At 35.1% G+C, this 22500-nt stretch overlaps 1 protein-coding gene across 1 annotated transcript in view; it reads right to left on the bottom strand.

Annotated features, from left to right (window-relative positions):
* Positions 1-22500, bottom strand: part of LOC144964713 (neuronal acetylcholine receptor subunit alpha-10-like) — a 116165-nt gene that overhangs the window by 14659 nt on the left and 79006 nt on the right. Inside the window, exons 5-7 of the mRNA XM_078899253.1 lie at positions 11447-11556; positions 8722-8854; positions 1210-1383 (exon numbers count right to left, since the gene is read on the bottom strand). Of these exons, the coding sequence (XP_078755379.1) occupies positions 1210-1383; positions 8722-8854; positions 11447-11556 (417 nt within the window). The remainder of the gene's footprint in view (positions 1-1209; positions 1384-8721; positions 8855-11446; positions 11557-22500) is intronic.

Raw genomic sequence — 22500 nt, 5'->3', positions numbered from 1 at the left:
AGCGGTTGTTACACAATAATTGTTAATGTAAAGAATTGTCAATGGCCTAATAATATTACAGACACCGGCATACAACATGGTTCCATGGGCCTAAAGTCTAAGAAGGAATACCTCACTACACGTGTGAAACGATGTGAGCTAACATCGAAAGAATCTCGCTCATTTGGACGGAGACTTTATATGAGCCAGCAAGTCAGGGTAAGGGGCGAATAAAATCTTGAGCTTTTTTATTGTGCAATATCCACTGAAATATTCTAGAAGTGCTTTACAAGGGGTCTCAAGATAACAACACCACTTAACATGTAAGACGAGGCAGGGGGCGGGGGGGGGGGGGGGTCCCGATAGCTCAATTGGTGGAGCGCTCGCTTCACCTACAAAGGGACCAAGATCGATCCCAGGTGCATTCGATATTTTTTCCGACCCCCTGTCCACCCAAGCAGTAAATGGGTAGCTGGATCTGTTAGATCTGGCGGAAAGTACTTTGTGATAGACTTGTGCCATATCCAAAGGGTAGCAAGCAATTGCTATTGTCCGTTTCACGCTATAGAAACGGGATAAACTCCGGCTCTATGGATCTTATGGCTCTTAAGGACTATTTTTTTAAAAGTCAGGGTAAGGGGCGAATAAAATCTTGAGCTTTTTTATTGTGCAATATCCACTGAAATATTCTAGAAGTGCTTTACAAGGGGTCTCAAGATAACAACACCACTTAACATGTAAGACGAGACATGTCACCAGTGTTACAGCTCTGTTACGTTATTTTTTTTCAGACAGAGACAATTTTGTACTCATTTTACACATGACAGTGGCGGCGAGACAAGAAAATTTAAGTAAAGAGGCTTTTCCGAGGACCCAACGTTGCGGTACTCCGACCTCGGTCGACCAGGTCGTACCTCAAAACCACAAAGTCGAACATTGGGCACGATCTATATTACATTTCCATGTGCTCGAGGTCATTGGTCATATTGCAAAGTGTGCTCAAAATGACCCGCATAGTGAAAAGTGTTCACAGTTTGAGAAATATTCAATGTTACAATGGTTCATTTGGCTCAGGATGACTCGTGTGTATGTTTACAACTTTCATAAACAAAGCAGCGTGTTTAGATATATTGAGAAATTTGTCCAATCGTTATACAGCAACAAATCATGTGATCGATGACCAGGTTTGACGAAAACATGAATATAGATCACTCCCATTTCAGTACTGACCTGTCTCTCTTGGATGTAACTGACCAGCTCCCACTCTGTACTGTTCATGTAGTTGGATAAATCACCCCTGGCCACATCTGTCACCAGCGGATCCACCCCTTCGTCAATGGGAAGAATCAGCAGGTTTATTCCGTTGTAGTCATACGTCCACGAGGAGAAATCCAGGGAGCAATTCTGGTGGGAAAGATGGGGGTGCAATGGAAGGTACTATATAAATGCTTGTAGATAAGCATAACAGAAGTCTAGTAGTAGTAGTAGTAGTAGTAGTAGTAGTAGTAGTGGTAGTAGTAGTAGTAGTAGTAGTAGAAGTAGTAGCAGCAGCAGCAGCAGTAGTAGTAGTAGTAGTAGTAGTAGTAGTAGTAGTAGTAGTAGTAGTAGTGGTAGTAGTAGTAGTAGTAATGGTAGTAGTAGTAGTTGTTATTGTATTATTATTATTATTATTATTATTATTATTATTATTATTATTATTATTATTAGTAGTAGTAGTAGTAGTAGTAGTAGTAGTAGTAGTAGTAGTAATAGTAGTAGTAGTAAGAGTAGTAGTAGTAGTAAGAGTAGTAGTGGTAATAGTAGTAGTAATAGTAGTAGTAGTGGTAGCAATAGAAGTAGTAGTATAGTAGTAGTAGTAGTAGTAGTAGTAGTAGTAGTAGTAGTAGTAGTAGTAGTAGTAGTAGTAGTAGTAGTGTAGTAGTAGTAGTAGTAGTACTAGAGGTGTTCCTGTTGAAGAGGTCGAAAAGGTAGAGTGAAGAAGGAAGCGCTCTAACACCGACGGACCACGGTTCGAATTCTCTGTCTTGAACTTTTTTTTCTTCTTCTCATTGAGCAAAAAACTCTGCCCTTTTGGCAATGTTTCGCGGACGTCTGGGTTATCTTATACTTTTTCGAGTCAGATCCAACAGAAATATTCCTCATAACTGGAGTGAATTTTACTTTATTCTATTTACTTATTTTCATTTATTTATTGTGTTGTTATTATTATTGCTGCTGTTGTTGTTGTTTATTATGTGGATAACTGTCATCCCATTAATTATCACTTCAATGAAATTCTCAAACGTTGTCTCAGACGGGATTCTTCTATCTAATGTCGTCTTTTTTTGTTGTATAGTTTATTCCATCACATAGAAATGCCATTTGTATGCCAACTCGATACAAGTCATTTAATCCTTTCAAAGCACCATTCGGTTGTGCTGTAACCTAACAAGACATCTCAAGCAAATTTGGCCTAACGCTTAAAAAAGGGTAATATGTCGGAGTGGTTCAGATGCAAACACTGAATTAATTTATTCATAAGTTGTGTTAAGTCTGCTTCATGTTTTATTGAAAATAATAGAAAAACTGAAATGACAAAAGTAAGAAATGAAATTTTTGACCATTTTAAGTAAAAAATCACTTCTCGGTATTTGGTCAACCTCAACGTATTGCCGGTTTAAGGCGTTGGGTCACATGACCCGCCGGTAAATTTGATATTCTGCCACGCTCTGAAACGAAAACACTTTTTTAACTTTAAAAAATTGGCCAGGAAACTCGTCCCTCATATATCGATCGACTAAAATGACCCTCATCATGTTAATAACAAAAAAAAAAAAAAAAAAAAAGAAAAAAGAAAAGTAAAATAATAGAAACAGAACAACAAATTAAAAAAAAAAAAACCAGGATGAAAATATTCTGGCCATAACGGGGAAATCTCGATGATTTGTTTTGAAGTGTTGAGGTGATTAGATAAAATATATTTAAAAATACGAAAATAAAAGTACATCATTAAATTAATGATGTACTTTTATTTTCGTATTTTTAATTAAAATTTAATAAAATGTAAACTAACAAAAATGGCGGTAAATCATGGATGTCTCTCCTTCTTGAGGTTAAGGGGGGGGGGGGGGGGAAGAGAATTAGGAAACTTGATTTTTTGAAGAAACAAAACCTATTTTATAAACTAAAGCATTTATAAAGAGCTATATCCACCAAACGCGCTCAAAGCGCATTACAAGGGGCCCCGGAACAACAGTTGATATAACATTTTTTTCCCGACAGAGGCATGGCTGTAAACGGCCAGGTACTCATTTTACACCTGAATACGGTGAGAGAATGTGAGAAAAGAGCCTTTTCAAAGGACTCAACTATGCGTCGAGCGAGGCTCGAACCCTGGACCTTCCGATCCGAAAGCGAGTGTCATACCACAAGACCACATAGCCACACTTTCCCAGATGACATAAATTAAAACATCAGATTTGATTTTAAGCATAAGGCTTAGCCCGACACCATAGCGTTTTGGAACGAATAGTCACATATTATGTGTTTTCTCAGTGTGCAGCATTGTTTTGATCGCCGGGTAAAAAAACGGAGCGAAGTTACCAAATATTGTAATAATCGCTTAATAAGCGACATGTTACTATACATGTTACTGTTGGCCAAAGACCCTTTGTGAAACGTGTGAGCACTATTAGTGGATATTGCGCTATTATATAACTGCTCAAGGTTTAAAATAAAAAATAAAAACAAACAAATAAGTAAGTCTAGTCTGTAAAGGGTTAATGACGGGAATTGAAGTGAGGGTTTGTTATAGAGGCAGGCAGGCGGCGTTCCACAGGGATGTGTCCTATTGACACGGCTCTATGTCTGTTGTTTCAAAAATGATGGATACAAAGAAGCTAATGGGGAACCGTCAGTGTGTGAACCATCCCAGAAATTTGTCAATAAATGGATTAGACGATTATTGGACATTGTCTGGCATTTGTCTTTCATATTAGGAATTGTTCTCTCTCTTTCTCTCTCTCTCTTTCTCTCTTTCTCTCTATCTAGCATTTTCTCTCTCTTTCTATCGATCTTTCTATCCATCTCCCTGTCTCTCTGTCTCTCTCCTTTTGCTCTCTGTCTCTCTGTCTCACTCCTCCTCACTCTCTCTCTCTCTCTGTCTCCTTGTCTCTTTCCCTCATTCTTTGTCTCTCTGTCTCCCCCCCCCCCCCCCCCACCCTTTCTCTGACTCTCTTTCGCTCTCATCAATTACCCCTTTATTTCTTCTCACGTTATACCCCTTACCCAATATTGCCTATTTTTCTATTGACTCTCATTATCTCATTACATTTTCTCTCACTTCATAATTCATTCCACGCAAAAAAGAAAAGAACGCCCTAATAAAATAAGATAGACATTAAGGTATTATAATTACACTTTAACTCAAGTGTGAATGGGTACTTGACCCCAGGTGAAGACGGATCTTGTAAGATGCATGGCCAAATATTGACATCTTGACCGGTATGAAATGAATGGAAGTTTGTCTTGAGAGAAATGAATGATTGATCACGATGAAAACGTGTCAATGCGCAAGTTAAAAAACAAACAAACAAAAACTGACTTTTCCAGTGTGACTTGTCTGTGTGCTACTGTAGATAACGAAAACAACCAGCACTATATTAAATATCTAAATTATTTTATGATATTACGCCATAGTTATATTTGACCGGTGTTTCTTTCAGCCATAACATCACCCTCTGCCACTCCTATCCCCCCCCCCCCCCAACCAACTGTCGAACCCCCCCCCCCCCCCCCAAATGATAACCTAATTGAATCACACGGCCCACTAGCTGAGGCCAGGAAGCGTTGTAGCGATGGACGAAAATTAACAAACACTAATGGGAGATGCCTATCTCTTGCAGTCTACCCGTCCCTGACATTTCACTGTATTCTCGCCTTCCTAACGTCTGTGTGCTTTTTCTATTTGTTTATTTATTGTTTTTTTTGTTTGTTATTATTACTTGTTTAAGTTGAGCGTGTGCATTTGTCGTCACAATGCAGTTTTTGTCCACCAGCTCATTACTGTAACGATAATAATAATAGATTTGGCGGAAATTACTTAACGGTAGATTTATTTTACCCGTTAAACGCTATAGATAAACTCCAGCTCCGGGATATTATAGGTCTGAAGGACTACTTCACTAGGTCAACTAATGACCTCCTTGTTAAAGCTTCTCTACAGTTTTAGCTTTTCGAATATCTATCTGTGTAGACATTTGGGAGACGTAAATTGAGATTCATATCCGTTCCAAGTAATTCTGACTGTGGCACGGAGCGGCTTCATTAAAAAATGATTAAAATTAATTTGAAAAGGTATTTTTCAAAATCTTTGGTCTATCTCAGATGTACTTAACACAGGTAGGAGTGGCATTCTAATTGCTTATTGTGAGTTGAATAGATAAGACAAAACGATAGGCTACATAATATTTAACATATAATAATAATAATAAAAATAATAATAATAATAATAATAATAATAATAATAATAATAATAATAATAATAATAATAATAATAATAATAATAATAATAATAATAATAATAATGATGATAAAATAATAATAACACCCAGGTCAGAATTTTTAGTTCATTGTCACCCGTCAGGTAACTGATCACATTTAATGTATCTGGACTTTGTAACAGGACACTAACAAAACACCCAGGTCAGAGTTTTGAGTTCATTGTCACCCGTCCTGTAACTGATCATATTTAATGCATCTGGACGTTGTAACAGGACACTCTACCGCTCGTCAATTATTGCGGCCTCCCATTGCATTCAATTGCAAGCCAATTTAGCTACAGAAGATTGGCCAATTATTCTACCTTACAATATCAAAACACACTTTCACATTTTGGACAAAAGACTTTTCTTTGCAATCAATCAATTTAAAAAATGGCCCTCAACTTCTCAAAACGTCTTTAAAATGAGATTTTAAAGGAGTGATAATAAAAGTATAGGTTTTCAGTCTTGTTGATACGTTGCCAGCCATTTTAATCTACTGGTGTGAATCAAAGTTTTCTGACCAATGTTTAAATACTGTGTTTTGTCATGGTGCGCCAGTGTCATTAAGCTGATAAACAACATTGACAAGCTGATATTGCACCGCGGCAAACCACTAATAGGAAATTATCCTGATCTGATTGGCTAAAAATTACAACAACAATTAAAAAACCCAGAAATGACAAAAATAACAACAGCAACAAAAAGAACAGCAATAAAAGCGTAAATAATAATAATGATGATAAGAAAGAATAACAATAATAATAATAATAATAATAATAATAATAATAATAATAATAATGATGATGATGATGATGATGATGATGATGATGATGATAATAATGATGATGATGATGGTGATGATGATGATAATAATAATAATAATAATAATAATAATAATAATAATAATAATAATAATAATAATAATATATTAATAATAATGATGATGATGATGATGATGATGATGATGATGATGATGATGATGATAATAATGATGATGATGATGGTGATGATGATGATAATAATAATAATATTAATAATAATAATAATAATAATAATAATAATAATAATAATAATAATAATAATAATAATAATAATAATAATAATAATAATAATAATAATAGCAAAAATGTAAATTAACAAATGAGAATTAAAGAGAACTTAAAGAAGAAAAATAAACATAACCGCTATCGCTTTAATGTGAAACGCTGGTATTAATGCTGTGCAATTATCTAAAAATACTCACAATATTGCCAGCCGGATATAACAAACAAACATACTTAACTTTATAGTCTGAATGTTAGAGAACTACTCATAAAACGGGCGAGCTAAAACATCCTCAAAGGGCTTAGTGACGTCATCTTCGTTCCATCAATTGAAGTACAGAAAAAAACAGGCAGAAAAAAAGCGCAAACAAAAACTATTTTAAGTTAACTTGGCCGACTTTGGACTATATATAAAAAAAAGATAAAGATGAAAATAAATCATAACCCCAAAATGTCGGATTCAATGCAAGGTCGATACAAGCTGTCAATCACGTGACAGCCCTGAGTTATTTGGTCAAGCAAGACTATGTTATAGCTGACTGGTATTGACTGTTAATTACTGGAGGTCACCAAGTCCTGCCTCTTGGTGTTGACCAAGGAATAAAAATAACGGGTGACTCGCGGCCGATCTGGCTTGTCAAAAAAGGCGATCGTGCTCGGGGTTGTTTGGAGAGAGAGAGAGAGAGAGAGAGAGAGAGAGAGAGAGAGAGAGAGAGAGAGAGAGAGAGAGAGAGGGGAGAGAGAGATAAAGAGAAAGAGGGGAGAGAGAAGGATTTATAGAGGGAAAGTGATAAAAAAGTGTGAGGGAGTGAGTGTAGATATTATGAAGTTGACATCACTCAGGTCTTTGTTATTGCTTTTTGCCATCCGCGTTTATGAGTAATTCTCACTAAACTGTATTAACCAGACTATAAACGTTCAAGGTTACACATAGTTTTGTGTGTTAGTCCGTTATATATATATATATATATATATATATATATATATATATATATATATATATATATATATATATATATATAAATATATTATTGTAATATTTACCATGATGTTACAACATCGTGGTAAATATCACAATAATAAATATTACAATAATAATTCGCTCCATTGTTACATGTCGAGCACTATTCGTACCATATTTATATCCAACACGATTCAATATATATATATATATATATATATATATATATATATATATATATATATATATATATATATATATATAATATGTGTGTGTGTGTGTGTGTGTGTGTTTGTGTGTGTGTGTTTGTGTGTGCATGTGCGAGAGAGAGAAGAGGGGGGGGGGGAGGGAGATGTGATTTGGTGTAAGTTTCTTTTATTGTTTGTCGTGAAAAACCTGGAATACTTTGTATGGTACAATTGCAGACATATCAGATAAAAATAGGATATCTATTATTAATTGGATTCAATAATCTGATGTCACGTCGCCCAGCAACGGCGGCCATTGTGGTTCTAAACAAAGAAAATATGTACTTCTTATTCTTCATGCTGGCTAGAAATTTTCATATGTCTTGTGATCAGAATGTGTAAAAGTCAAAACATGATCAGCGTTATAATGTTTTTTTCCCTCTCGATACGCGTTTATGCTCGTCGGAGAAATATTTCATAAGGGCGTCCGCCAGTGTTCCGATAGTTTAGAGCCAGTTACCACGCGTCATTGCGAGGGAAGTTACGATTGTTGAAGAGTATTGCGTTCCAACAAACTCACATCACCTTTACCGTATCTTCCGGTTCCAACCATGGCCCTCTATAGTATAGAGTGCTATTGTTCCGACCGACATGCATTAATTTGCAGGTCTGATAACCCAATTCATTATGGGCTCATTGTTGTAATGGCAATCCTAATAAATGACCCAAAATATTGTCCATTACAACAATGTAAATGTAGGCCCATAATTGGCTCGGATGTCAGACCTGCATATATATATATATATATATATATATATATATATATATATATATATATATATATATATATATATATATCCGACCTATTCATTGAACTGTTCATCTAAGACACTGCCGTCCAACCTTAACCATTCCGTCTGTATTTCGGTGTTTCGGTGTTTTTTTAAACTGTATGTTGTAGCGTTTAAAAGACACGATTTTTATCATTGCAAGGAATCAAGTAATTTGTCAAACGTTTCGGGACTTACCTGTGAATCAAAAGGAAAATACTTGACTGTAATGGCACAAGATGACTTGAAAATGACCATGGATAACCACATCACTCTGCCGGCATGGTCCACTATCACGTTGGTACTCACAGATTCGGACGTAATTGTGGCGCTGAGGATGGAAGGATGTCATCATCATCATCATCATCATCATCATCATCATCATCATCATCATCATCATCATCATCATCAATATCATCATCATCAATATCATCATCATCATCATCATCATCATCATCATCATCATCATCATCATCATAATTATCATCATCATCATCATCATCATCATCATCATCATCATCATCATCATCGTCATCATCATTATTATTATCATCATCGTCGTCGTCATCGTCATCATCATCATCATCTTCTTCATGGTATTATTATCAACAATATATTATGTACAGCATACAAACACATGGATATCAATGAAATAATCGACTAATATTTTCCTTGATTAAAGCATAAGTTCACAAAATGCTTCCGTAGACTAAAGAGTAAAATATCACTCGATAATATTTTAGGAAGTTTTACAGATACTGTTCAATGAAAGTGATTTGTATGAGACAGGCTCTCGAATATCTAGAAAATGTTTGAAAGCAGTTAGTAAATCAGTTTAAATTCATATTAATTGAATAGATAATACCCCCTCTTGTGCCCCCCCCCCGCCCCTTTCTCTCGCGTGTAGACAAAAATGGTCTTTTTAAATGTGGTATTGGATATTTGTGACTAATCCTCTTAAATAGGTAATCTATCGAAATGCACATTATAATTGATATTGAATTTTAAACATAACTTATTGCATTGGTGTTAAAAGAAATGCTCTCATTCAGGAGAATAAAGTTTGATCAATGTGTTCTTATTTGCAAGTCTGACAACCTAAGTAGTCATGGGCTCATTGCTGTAACTGAAATACCCTATAACCAACGCTAAATATTATTGTCTATAACAACAATGTTATACCAAGTCCATAATGGCGTTCGGTCACTAGACCTGATAATATGTGCACCCAGGTCTTGTTTTTTTCAACTTCAAAACAAAACAAAACAAAACGTAAACTTCCTAATTTTGATAATTTGGGTGTAGATTCAACTGCCTTCAGATAGTTTATTCCTGCATAAAATCTGGTTGACGCATTGGGTCGCATTATTTTGACCATACTAGAAAACACTCCAGAGAGAAAAGACACCCGAAGGAAAGTGTGACGAGACAGGATAAGTGACAATAAACAGTTTTTATGTTGGGGTGGTCTTGATGATATGAATAGTCAAAAGAAATGAGATTTTGATTAGGTTTTTGTTTTATCAAGAAAAGTGAGTGGAGCAGGCACTGATGTTGATAATGACAATAAATAAAGTGAGCAGGAAAGTGCCAGAAGACAATAGAGAATAAAAACTTCGCGGCGGCGATGGGGGCTCAAACCCGCGGCCTTACTGGTACGACAACTCCGCCTGGCCGGTGAGATCGTGACTCTACCGTCTGAGCTATCCACCACCTCCAAAAAGTCGCTTCAAACCTTAATCTAGAGCCTTCTCTCCCCTACTTCTTGAGGTCACGGGTTCAACATGGCAGAGTCACGATCTCCCCAGCCAGGCAGAGTGTTGTACCAGCAAGTTCGCTGGTTCGAACCCCCATCGCCGCCGCGAAGTTCTTTCTCTCTGTTGTCATTTCTTGTTTTATCAAGAAAAATAGATATGGTTCTTTAACATGACATTTAAAAAAATCACATTTCTCGTAATGTAAACAATAGAATGAAATTTTGGCATCCTGGCATGGTACTGTTTAGAAGAGACGGGTCAGTTATTAATAGGAAGAAAAAAGGAAAAATTGGACAGGTAACATTAATACAATGACAGGAACGAGATATGAAGAATGTAACGAGGCTAATGGACAATGAAGGATGGAAAGCCATGACATCCAACCTCCCTGGGAGAGAAGGGACCTGCGTTGAGTAAGGTAATTGAGCTTCTAAAAACGTATATTAACATCTTGTGTGTCTAATTCTAAATATATTTTGATTTTAATTACTGAGGTTTTATACAAAACTTAAAAAATATTTTTCGGAATGTGATACTTCCATTTCTATTGTCCCTTTTGTTTATGTATTATTTTATTTATGTATCTATTTTATTAATTTATCTATTTATTAATTATTTATTTATATATTCATTTATTTCTTTTTTCATTTATTTATATATTTATTCATTTATTTTCTATTTATTCAAATATTTATCGATTTATTTAATTACTTATCTATTTATTTATTTCAGACTTAACAAAGACTTTTTTCGCTCGTTATTTGAAAGACTCCTGTAATATTTTTAACGTAATCACGAGATCCGAATCTTTCCTTTGTCCAATCTATATTAATATCATAAAATAGTAAATCTGTGTGCCTGTGTGTGTGTGTGAATGTGTGTGTGTGTGTGTATGTGAGTGTGTGTGTATTATATTCGATTCACATGATTGGCAGGGAGACCTAATTAAAATATATACTTTCTCAAATTATTTAAGTGGCTGTCTACTCATTTTTCTTTAAACCAAAAGAGCAATAGATTAGGATTAGGATTCTCGCATGACATTGCTGTTACTGAATTCTTAGTGAAAACGCTAAGATGTGATGTCAAAGTAGAGTGAAACCGAACCCCTCCTTTATTGGGTTACGGATTTCATGGTTAACGATTTCAAGCCAATTCCGTCCTACCTGTTGTACAGCACGATATCAGGGAGCCACACGGCGTCGTAGGGAATACGAATCTCGGTGATGTTGCCGTACTTTTGAGGTTCCCACTGGAGTTTGGGGTCCCTCCAAATCTGGTGGATTGACAGATGGGAAGGATGCGTTTTTAAATGGGTTGACAAATGACTTGATTTATCAATGAATGAATGAATGAATGAATGAATGAGGAAACGAATGAAGGAACAGGGAATTCAAGCTTGAGTGGATGAATAGATGGATGAACAAATTATAATTAGAGTATTTAAAGCATTTCTTTTTTAATCAGAATCTTTTGAAAGAATCTCTTGGCTTTACATTCATTGACAAATATGGCATCCATTTACTGATAGCGCCTCTGCGCACATGGTAACTTTTGTCACTTTATAATTTATCTTCAAACTATGGAAAATAGTGGCCTTTGATTGGAAATTCAAAAACAAAATGAAATAAATAATCTTCTCAAAAATGACAGCAAGATTCTTGTGGATAAAATTAATTCAATCAACAGTGAGCTAAACAAAAATGGAATATACTCTGGGAGGAATTATATACGGATTTTTGGTATGGCAGAGGACCATAACGAACCAAAGGATCAATGTCTGAAAAAATATTGAGTCTTTTTAACAATAACATGAAACTGATCATACATAAAAAGACTTGTACGCCTTTCACAGGACAGGGGGTAAATGCGCGATCAAACCTCGTTCTATAATTGTCACGTTTATAAGACGGGTTGGTCGTGACTCTGTCCTTCAATCTTGTCAGCAGTTAATAGACTCTGGACTGTCAATATATGAAAACTAAACGACAACTAACACAAGATTGCTCCGCTGATAAGGTTGATAAGGTTTGGTCGTACCAATGCAAAATCAATGTAACTACTAAAAACGGAGGACGAGTTATTCTGGATTCCCTTTATCCAATGGATGAGCAGTTGGATCTTGTGAATTTAGCCCACCATTATCAGATGACGAAACAAGGGTAAAACAAATTCCCGATCCACCCCAACTGTTCACGTTGCAACAAAATCTCCAATGATATTGTTATAACGATTCGATCCAATTGTGGTAAACAGCGGGTCGCCATACTAAAGACACCGATAGGAAAAGACAAACTAGGGTTGCTGACAGCTATAAGAGTTCTCGTCAAATCGCAGGAAGTGGGACAACTTATTCTTCACGAAAGGTCCAAAAATGACGTTAGCAACGTGAGGACATCTATACCAACATCCTCTCATCCAAACACGAAGAATCATTATCGTCGTTCTTCCTATACATTTTTTTTCTCAGCGCAAGGAATACTGACTACGACTCCTGATTTTGAAATAGTGCATACCAATGTTGACAGTTTTCTGAATAAGAGCAATGAATTAGATATTTTAATTGAGCAGATATGTCCAAAAATCATATTATGTATTACAGAATTAGTGCCTAAACATTACATTTATATCAATATCGAGTTGGAATTTTCAATTAAGGGCTGCGATTCTTTCTTTAATGCACAACCTCACAAAGGAGTTGCAATATACCCTTTAGAAAAGCTTAGTGCTCACGAATTTACCTTTAGCTACACTGTTGAAGAAAGTATTTGGTGCACAATAATCTAACATTCTTAATACGTAATCTCTATAGGAATGACAACTTAAATAAATTACATTTCATAGAACTATTCAGAAATAACGTATTGCCACTTGACCAAAAACAATTTTTACTATATTATTGATAAATGGGATATTTTTAATTTCGTACTATTTCACAGAATGGTAATTGTAACATTAACTCAGAGTCACTATTTGTTGAAACATTGCGAGATGCATAACTCGTGCAAATGATCAATAATCCGACGCGTCATAGAAATTGTCAACAGAGTAATATTCCGGATTTTTATTTGTTATGATGAAACTTGGGTGGGATCTGTTCAGCACTTGTCTCCCGTTGGAAATAGTGATCATGAAGTTATACATATCTCTCTAAACATACCATAAAACATATTTTTAAATGAAAGCAAAGAAAGTTTATGACTATTATAAAGTAAACTATGAAGAAGGAAGAAGGTGTTTGGCTGAATTGGATTGGTCCAATTATTTTGAGACGATAATCAAATGACTTGGAAGTATAATTTAAAGAATACACTAAAAGAGATGGAGTCATGTTTTATCCCTTTTAAAGTATCTACGAAAATAAATAAACCCCTATGGATGTCTCGTGAGGTTAAACAAAATTGTGAACAAAAACCATAGATTATATTTTTTAAAATTAAAGTATAAATCTCAAGAACATTTTCAAACCTATGATAGTCACATGCATGTGACAAACATTTTATAAAACAAAAGATTAAATCATTTGAGAAATAAAATGCGTCTGCGAGTAAGTCAAATGAAAAGGGGTTTTGGAGATATCTACCTTAACAGTTAACTTAAAGTTAAAAACGGTATTGGGAAACGGACTACATCAGACGGCTGTAAAGACAGATGTTTTAAATACATTTTTTCCAAGTGTATTTGCACAAGAAACTTTTGATAATATGCCTATGTTCCACAGCCGAGTTATTAAGTCTTGTTTGAATGATATTGTGGTAAATGAGATTGAATTTTATAATAAATGAGTGAAACTTGATACAAATAAAAATATGGGACCTGACGATATACATCCACTTTTATTAAAGGAATTGGCAAAGAAAATAACATTTTCTGTCTGCTATTTATATAACAAATCTCTTCCTAGTGGTGTACTCCCTGAAGATTGGAAATTTGCAAATGTTACGTCAATATTCAAAAAGGGTGATCGATGTGATCCGTCTAAATACAGACTAATAAGCCTGACTTGTATTCATAGTAAAATCTTAGAGAGTATACTTAAAGAGAAAATAGTTTTATTGAAATGAATCAATTGAGAAATAATTGTTAACATAGATTTATAAAGGGACGTTCTTGCACTACTCAATTATTGCCAGTAATGGCTGATTTTACAAGATGTATTGATGAAAAATGCAATATTGATGTTATGTATTTAGATTTTAGGAAAACTTTAGATTCTGTGCCATACAAAAGGTTCTTTCTGAAACTTAAAGGTTATGGCATTACTGGTAATGGTTATAAATGGATTGTATTTTTTAAAGTGGCCCTACACATTGGGTTGTCGTAGGTGAAAGCTGTTCTGATTTCATATGCGCAGCTAGTGGTGTCCCTCAGGGCAGTGTACTTGGTCCTTTACTGTTCATTATCTATATAAATGATCTACCTGATACTGATGACACCAACATTAAATAAAGATATCTTTCAAAACGAAATAAATTCACTATACAATTGGTCAGAAAATTGGCAGCTTTATTTTAATATTACTAAATGTAGAGTGCTGCACATTGGTAGGTCAAAGCTTTATTCTCCTATTACATAGGTGACAATAATACGACTGTTATGCCAACTACATGCTTAGAAAGGGAATTGGGAACTGGGGATCATATTTGATAATAAATTGTATTTTGATGAATATAAATGTGATTGTATAAAAATAAAGAACACAATCCTAATACAATTAATATTTTTTTAAATGTCATTGATAAAAAAACTTACAATTTGATTTTGATGAATAATGTAACATGACTTTGGATGTTATTGCATTTTGTATATCAATTATTTGAAACCCTCGAATGTACAAAGTTAGACTTGCCACATGAATGTAAATAGAGTTAATTATACTATGAATACAGCACACTTATAAATGTATTAGACATTTAATTCTTAATATAATCAATTAACATTGAATGCTGTATATATAATTATTAATAAATTGTATCTATATGCAAATGTTACCCAAAACATTTAAAGGTTTTTAGAACCTATTAGCCCTTCAACGATACGATACGATATATTATATATTATTCTCCCTCTCCACGTAAATAGTAACGCGGAATAATTTGTGACATCAGACAATCAAGTGGTAAATTTCACTAAAAATAGATTCTTATAAAAAGAAGTACGCTTTTGTATATGCCTTTTATTCAATTGATTGAATGGTAGAATAAAAGATCTCTTACTATCTTGCGTTTTGGAATTCGAACCTTGTTTCCCACGCGCACTCGCAAGCACATGCAACGATTTCGAACACGTCCTGAATGCCAACAAGCATGAGTGTAATAATCGTATATTATACTACTGTCAAATCGCCATCCTCCCATCTCTCATGCAATTTTTAATGTCTCATTCATGATGTTTTATTGCCAAAGGGGAAACCCGAAACGTCCAAATCATTTGTATTTGTAAATCAAATCGATTCTTGTATTTCATTTTAGGATAGTTGTTTCTTTCTTTGACAAGTCTGATCAAGATCAGAGCACTATGAGCTACTCGGATGGTAACTCATTTAACTCTTGTTTGAAGGTAATAATGCTCCACAAATCAAACATGCACAGGGTGATTTCTAATCCTACAACATCACAACTAAAACTTGATAAGCGTAATCAAATCTTTGTTTATTGCCAACGTAATGTATGAGGCCCATCGCCTAAAGACGGTTTTAGGTCGATATGAACAAGATGCCAAATGGTGTATTTGAAAGTTGAGATGACAATACATTTTAAACTTTAATTCTTGTTAGATCTATTTTAAAAACAACAAAAAAACATGTAAACTTAACCCAAGTCTCATATTTTTATCTTTATTTTCAAATATTAGTATCTAAATCACCTGACATAATTCTGCATTGAAGAGTTTAATCACATATTGTGATACACTCTAATCTTGGAGTATGACGAATTGAACTAGATGAAAAGTGAGATTTGAGTCAAAATGATATAAATAATAATGTTTTTAAAAAAGATCTTCTTCTTCTTCTTCTTCTTCTTCTTCTTCTTCTTCTTCTTCTTCTTCTTCTTCTTCTTCTTCTTCTTCTTCTTCTTCTTCTTCTTCTTCTTCTTCTTCTTCTTCTTCTTTCTTCTTCTTCTTCTTCTTCTTCTTCTTCTTCTTCTTCTCTTCTTCTTCTTCTTCTTCTTCTTCTTCTTCTTCTTCTTCTTCTTCTTCTTCTTCTTCTTCTTCTTCTTCTTCTTCTTCTTCTTCTTCTTCTTCTTCTTCTTTCTTCTTCTTCTTCTTCTTCTTCTTCTTCTTCTTCTTCTTCTTCTTCTTCTTCTTCTTCTTCTTCTTCTTCTTCTTCTTCTTCTTCTTCTTCTTCTTCTTCTTCTTCTTCTTCTTCTTCTTCTTCTTCTTCTTCTTCTTCTTCTTCTTCTTCTTCTTCTTCTTCTTCTTCTTCTTCTTCTTTCTTCTTCTTCTTCTCTTCTTCTTCTTCTTCTTCTTCTTCTTCTTCTTCTTCTTCTTCTTCTTCTTCTTCTTCTTCTTCTTCTTCTTCTTCTTCTTCTTCTTCTTCTTCTTCTTCTTCTTCTTCTTCTTCTTCTTCTTCTTCTTCTTCTTCTTCTTCTTCTTCTTCTTCTTCTTCTTCTTCTTCTTCTTCTTCTCTTCTTCTTCTTCTTCTTCTTCTTCTTCTTTTTCTTCTTCTTCTTCTTCTTCTTCTTCTTCTTCTTCTTCTTCTTCTTCTTCTTCTTCTTCTTCTTCTTCTTTTTCTTCTTCCTCTTCTTCTTCATTTTCTTCTATTCATGCTCATTAGGTTCTCCTTCCTCCTCCTCCTTTTTCATCTCCTCCTTCTCCTCCTCCTTCTTTTTCTTCTTCTTCCGACATGGTGGCTGTAACTATTTCTTCTGGCAGATTGTACCAATTCAATGTGGTTCGTGGAAAATAATAAAGCTCTTTTGCCTATTTTATATTATGTTTGATCTTGTGATGATGTACCCCAATGCGTGGGTGTTACGAGTCCTATGCCTGCATGTTGACAGTGGTGGACTGGTGTTGTTTATTGATTGAAGTTCACAACATTCATTCTCCACAATAAATGATTTTCATCTACCAAAGAGCTTAGAGCGACGTGCACATATATGCAGGTCTGACATCTGAACCCACTTATGGGCCTCGTTTAAGATTGTTGTACAGGAACGTATTTTGCTGCATTTTTGATATTTCCATTACAACAATGAGCCCACAAGGTTATCAGTCCTGCAAATAAGTGCACGTCAGTTTAGAGGGTTTGCTTAAAATTCGATTATTAAGACCAGATTTTCTCCGAACAAAAATTGTTATAGACGAGACAATAGTTCCAATAAAATAATTATCATATTATTCCCATCATAAAGTTCTCGAGTATTGGTGATTGGCAGACTGGAAGAGGAATCTAAGTATGCGAATCACAGTTTTAAATAGTTAAATATTTTATAGCAAAAATATTCAATTGAATAACGATCTTTACATTCATTCTCTTAAGACAAAATTCAAGAAATTTCCTCCCCCGCTCCTCGCGTGCTTCACCCCCCCCCCCCCCCCCCCCCCCCCCTTATCTCTCTCCCTCTCTATCTCTCTTCTTTCATATTTTGATACGTTGTTTCCTAATACCGAATTATACCTTTTCGTCTTGGGCCGTCGGCTGGGCAATACCCGACAATGAGACTGGGGCCAATTTGGGGAACCGATTACATTGGTAATCGCTTTTATCCCCTAGCTGCGGAAATTGGCCCGAATCGTTTTATAGGATTCAAAACTCGGGGGAAATGAATTATAAAGAAATCGAGAGCCATTAGCAAAACAAGCAAACAAAAAAAACAAAAAAACACAAAAATCGACTAGAGTCGATGAAAGCTACTTGGCAATATTTGATAATAATCTATCGACATTTGAATATCAATCCGATTCGTGCCCGTAAAAATAATCTTTAACGAGCATCTAAAATGGTTTATCGAAGGCAAAATCTCCAGCCTGTTTAGGAAAGGTGGTCGCCATAAAATGTCCTAATGCATTAGTGTTGTACTATATCATTGTCCGCTCATTTCTGTCGTAACCTGACATAAACAGCTTTTAAATAAAATTGCCAATAGATTTTTTACTCCTTGTACCGCTAAAATAATGTCAGACCCAATCTGTCAAAAATCTTAGACCCTAAATCTCTGAAAAGGTAAGTATGATCTAAAGAGTTTTCAGACTTTATCACATGCTTGGAGACATTATAAAATTACTTTACATGATGTAAAATCTTTCTGGTAAAATGTCATTTTAAAAAGAGGTATTTTAATCATATTTGAAATTATACATTGCCCTATGAAAAATTTCAAATTATTTGGCGATCATCACTCGTTGGTATTTTTTTGCCTCTAAACTATGAAACTCATTGCTTAAGTATGAGGGAAAAGGAAATAAAGTCACAAAAACAGAAATATCTAAAAAGCATTTTGTTGAGCAATATTTTTGTTCATAAAAAGCTTGTGCAACCTAATTTTGACGGATGGTGTAATTTTCTGTTTCCAAAAATTATCTGAAGTTAATAGTTTCTCTTGTAACGGGGAACAATAACGTGTCGTCACAGCCAGCTTACTTCCTGTTCTAAATTCGTTTTACAAACAAATAATATTAGTTTTCATAGTGCATTCTACATTAAGCAATACCCGATTCGTTGGTGAAAGAGAAGTACTTGACTATAGGGAATGTCGGAAACTGTAAGACTGCTCGTATAAAAATAATAACCTTACAGGTGACATAATATACTGTATGAGATGGTAATTTGATCGCGTCAGAATACTCTTGTAGGATAGTGAAGCTAGGGATATCTCCCTAATGATGGCAATACATCTTTAAAGAACTCCTTTACGATATCACAAGCTTTGCAAACTAACAAATATCTTCCCGCCTCCACCTCTATTTTTAATATCAGCCCCACCCATACAGACTGAAATTACATTCAATGTTTAACAACTTTTCCCAATAACCATGCACCCCATGCACCATTAGATATTTTGTTGTAATGTCAGTAATCCTATCACCCCATCCCACACCACCCCCTCTCCTTTTCCCATTAGGTAGTGCACATTGATTTTGAAAATCGTTAGATATATTCCCCTCCTCGTACCCCTCTCCCGTTAATTTTACATTTTTTATTGGAAGTCAAAATCTAAAAGTGCAACATTTCTGGCCCATTTCCCAAATTCCACCAGGCAATAGATTACTAAAGTGAATGTTGAACCCTGTATCGAACATCAATAACTAGAGTCATCTAAAACATCCTTGGTATGGGTATGAGAAAACTGATATTGTGAAAAGGAGAGGAACGAAAATATTCACTCCCGCCGTTCACGTCACACACACACACACACACACACACATACACACTCACACACACACACATTCACACAAAACACACAAACACATATACACACATTCACACAAAACACACACACATTCACACACAACATACAAACACACATACATTAACACACAACACACAAACACAAACACATACACAGACACCTACTTTATTTAACCCACTCCAATAAATAAATGCATGTGACGACATGTCAAATTTCTTTAGATAAATAAGAGTTCAAGAGGTTCAAGAGAATCAACTAAAAAAAAAATTTAAAAAACAACAAAAAATAAAAAAATAAAAGTAAAATACACACAAAAAAGATCAACAATAAACCGTTGCCAAGAAGGCAGCTGTTTAAAACTTTGTGAATGATTTTTTTTTCTCTTGGTTTCTAAACATATTCTATATTTGGCACTGCATCATACAAGACTGACGGTTTGTATCATGACTTACTTTGTTCTGGATATCAAAAGTTATAATGAACAAAATCCATTACCTGAATAAATCAATAAGTAGTTTGAGGCAAAAACAACGCGAGTTAGCATATTTTATCTGAGAAATAAAAGTTTTGTGGACAAAATGTTATAGGCGTTTTGTCAGTGTGCGGCATAATGATTACAGGTATATATTGTAAATCAATTCTCAGGTTAATATATTATACAGGTTTGGATATTTTAAATAATACTCAAGAAAGATAGCACGTGGTATGCATTACACTGGAATTTGGGAGTCAAGTACATTCAATGATTATCAATGATTAAAATTAAAATAACCAAACAAACCAAAAAAAAATGACCCCCCCCCAAAAAAAAAAAAGCGGACCAATAAAAAAAAACCCCGAAAAAAACAAAACCCCAGAAACCCCAACGTAAACCAAGTAAAAAAACAATTGAAAAACCCTCCATTAAAATGGATAAATAACAAACACATTAGAGATGCAAAAACAAAACTAGTTAATAAGACGGCCAACAGCAAATATGCATCACGTTGATGCCAGGAGGAGCTGGGTTCGATTCCTAATGTCGGCATCTCGTTTTTCCCCCCAATCGCTTAATTTGCGTTGATGCAATGCGACTTTTGCCTGGAAATTATCCGAGTGTCTCCTCGCGATAGATCCTAGTAAACATTTACTCTGAGAATGAAAAAAATTGTATTTTTATTATTATTTTAAATAGAGAATTGCGCGAATCTCTAACAATGGAAAGACAAGCCTTCCTATTTTACTTACTTTATCTTACCTTGATTTTTTTTCTAGGATTAAGTCCTTGATTTATGGACGAAGAAACGAGAATGGTGAGAGAAAGTTTTGTTTATTCTAAAAAGAAAGTATTTTCCTGATCAAAAAAAAAACCCAAACGATTATAATACCAAAATGACATAAAGAACGCATGTAATCTTTCTGCCTTTCGCTTGACTCATATCTAAATGCTAGTTAGTCACCTGTCCAAAAATTCACCATCTTGGATCGTCTGTAAGTGTGTGTGTGTGTGTGTGTGTGAGTGTGTGATAGAGAGAGAGAGAGAGAAGAGAGAGAATGAGAGAAAAATGGGGGAGATAGTGTGAGAGAGATAGAGAGGAAGAGAGAGTGGAAAAGAGAGAGAGAGAGAGAGAGAGAGAGAGAGAGAGAGAGAGAGAGAGAGAGAGAGAGAGAGGAAGAGAGAGAGAGAGGAGGAAGAGAGAGAGAGAGAGGAAGAGAGAGAGAGAGAGAGAGAGAGAGAGAGAGAGAGAGAGAAAGAGGGGGGGGGGGGGGGGGGTAATGATAGAGAGTAAGAGAATGATTTTTGAATGTCATGAAAAAATAACGATTTAGTGTTTTCTTTGGCACCGTTGTAGAAATTCCATGTATTTTAAATTATGTCAGATAATAATTTAGCTACACACATTCACATGCTTGAGCGCGAACACACACACACATACACACTTACACACATACATTATACACATTACCCCTTTGCACGCGAGGTAAATTTTACAAGATTCTGTCCTCATTATCTAATTGGTATTATTAAGAAAGCATTAACAACGAATACGATTCGGGTATCCCTTACTTCGCTTTGTAAAAGCGGTCTGCGATTAAAAACATAATAAAACAAAACAAATAACAACAACAACAAACAAAACAAGTTGCTCTTCCGAGCAACATCGTCAAAAGCCGTCGCATGCGCATTTCTGAAGGATTACAGACAATCCATCAAAGAAATTTCTGGAACGGGGCTCAAATCTAGGATCTGAAAGTCCAGAGTGCAATGCCTTAACGACTCCGCAACCCCACCCCTTATTTTTGGTCAGGTAAAGAATGGGTGAACTGATGACTGGAGAGACGCTAAGATCGCCGTAAAAGGGTTAATTAGATTAAGATTTATACAAGCGTTTTAATGTCTTGAACACCGTAAACGTGAGGATGTAGTTAACGTTGAGCTTTTAATCCAAGATTCACACACACACACACACACACACACACACACATACACACACAAACACATACATACATACACACAGACTCACAGACGCGTGCTTTCAAAGTTGTATTGATACACGTACTTTTATGGACTCCTACGACACATATGCTCACTCTCAAACTCAGAAGTCCTCTTTCTCTCTCTCTCTCTCTTTCTCTCTCTCTCTCTCTCTTTCTCTCTCTCCCCTCAGTCCCCTCCCCCCCCCCTCTCTCTCTCTCTTTCTCTTTCTCTCTCTCTCTCTCATTCTCATTGATCTTTCTTTCATTCTCTCTCTCTCTCTCTCTCTCTCTCTCTCTCTCTCTCTCTCTCTCTCTCTCCTATCAACAGAACTTTCTATAATGCATAGTCATATATGCATTTTCAACTATAAAAATTCACTCGCAAACTCAAATGAGAATTAAATCTGAAA

The sequence above is a fragment of the Berghia stephanieae genome, chromosome 2, assembly GCF_034508935.2.
Source record: "Berghia stephanieae isolate SIO BIC M18660-M18661 chromosome 2, UCSD_Bste_1.3, whole genome shotgun sequence".
In the NCBI taxonomy this organism is placed as follows: Eukaryota; Metazoa; Mollusca; class Gastropoda; order Nudibranchia; family Aeolidiidae; genus Berghia; species Berghia stephanieae.
Note: the sequence above shows the minus strand (reverse complement) of the source record. Positions and strands in the feature narration are given on the sequence as shown.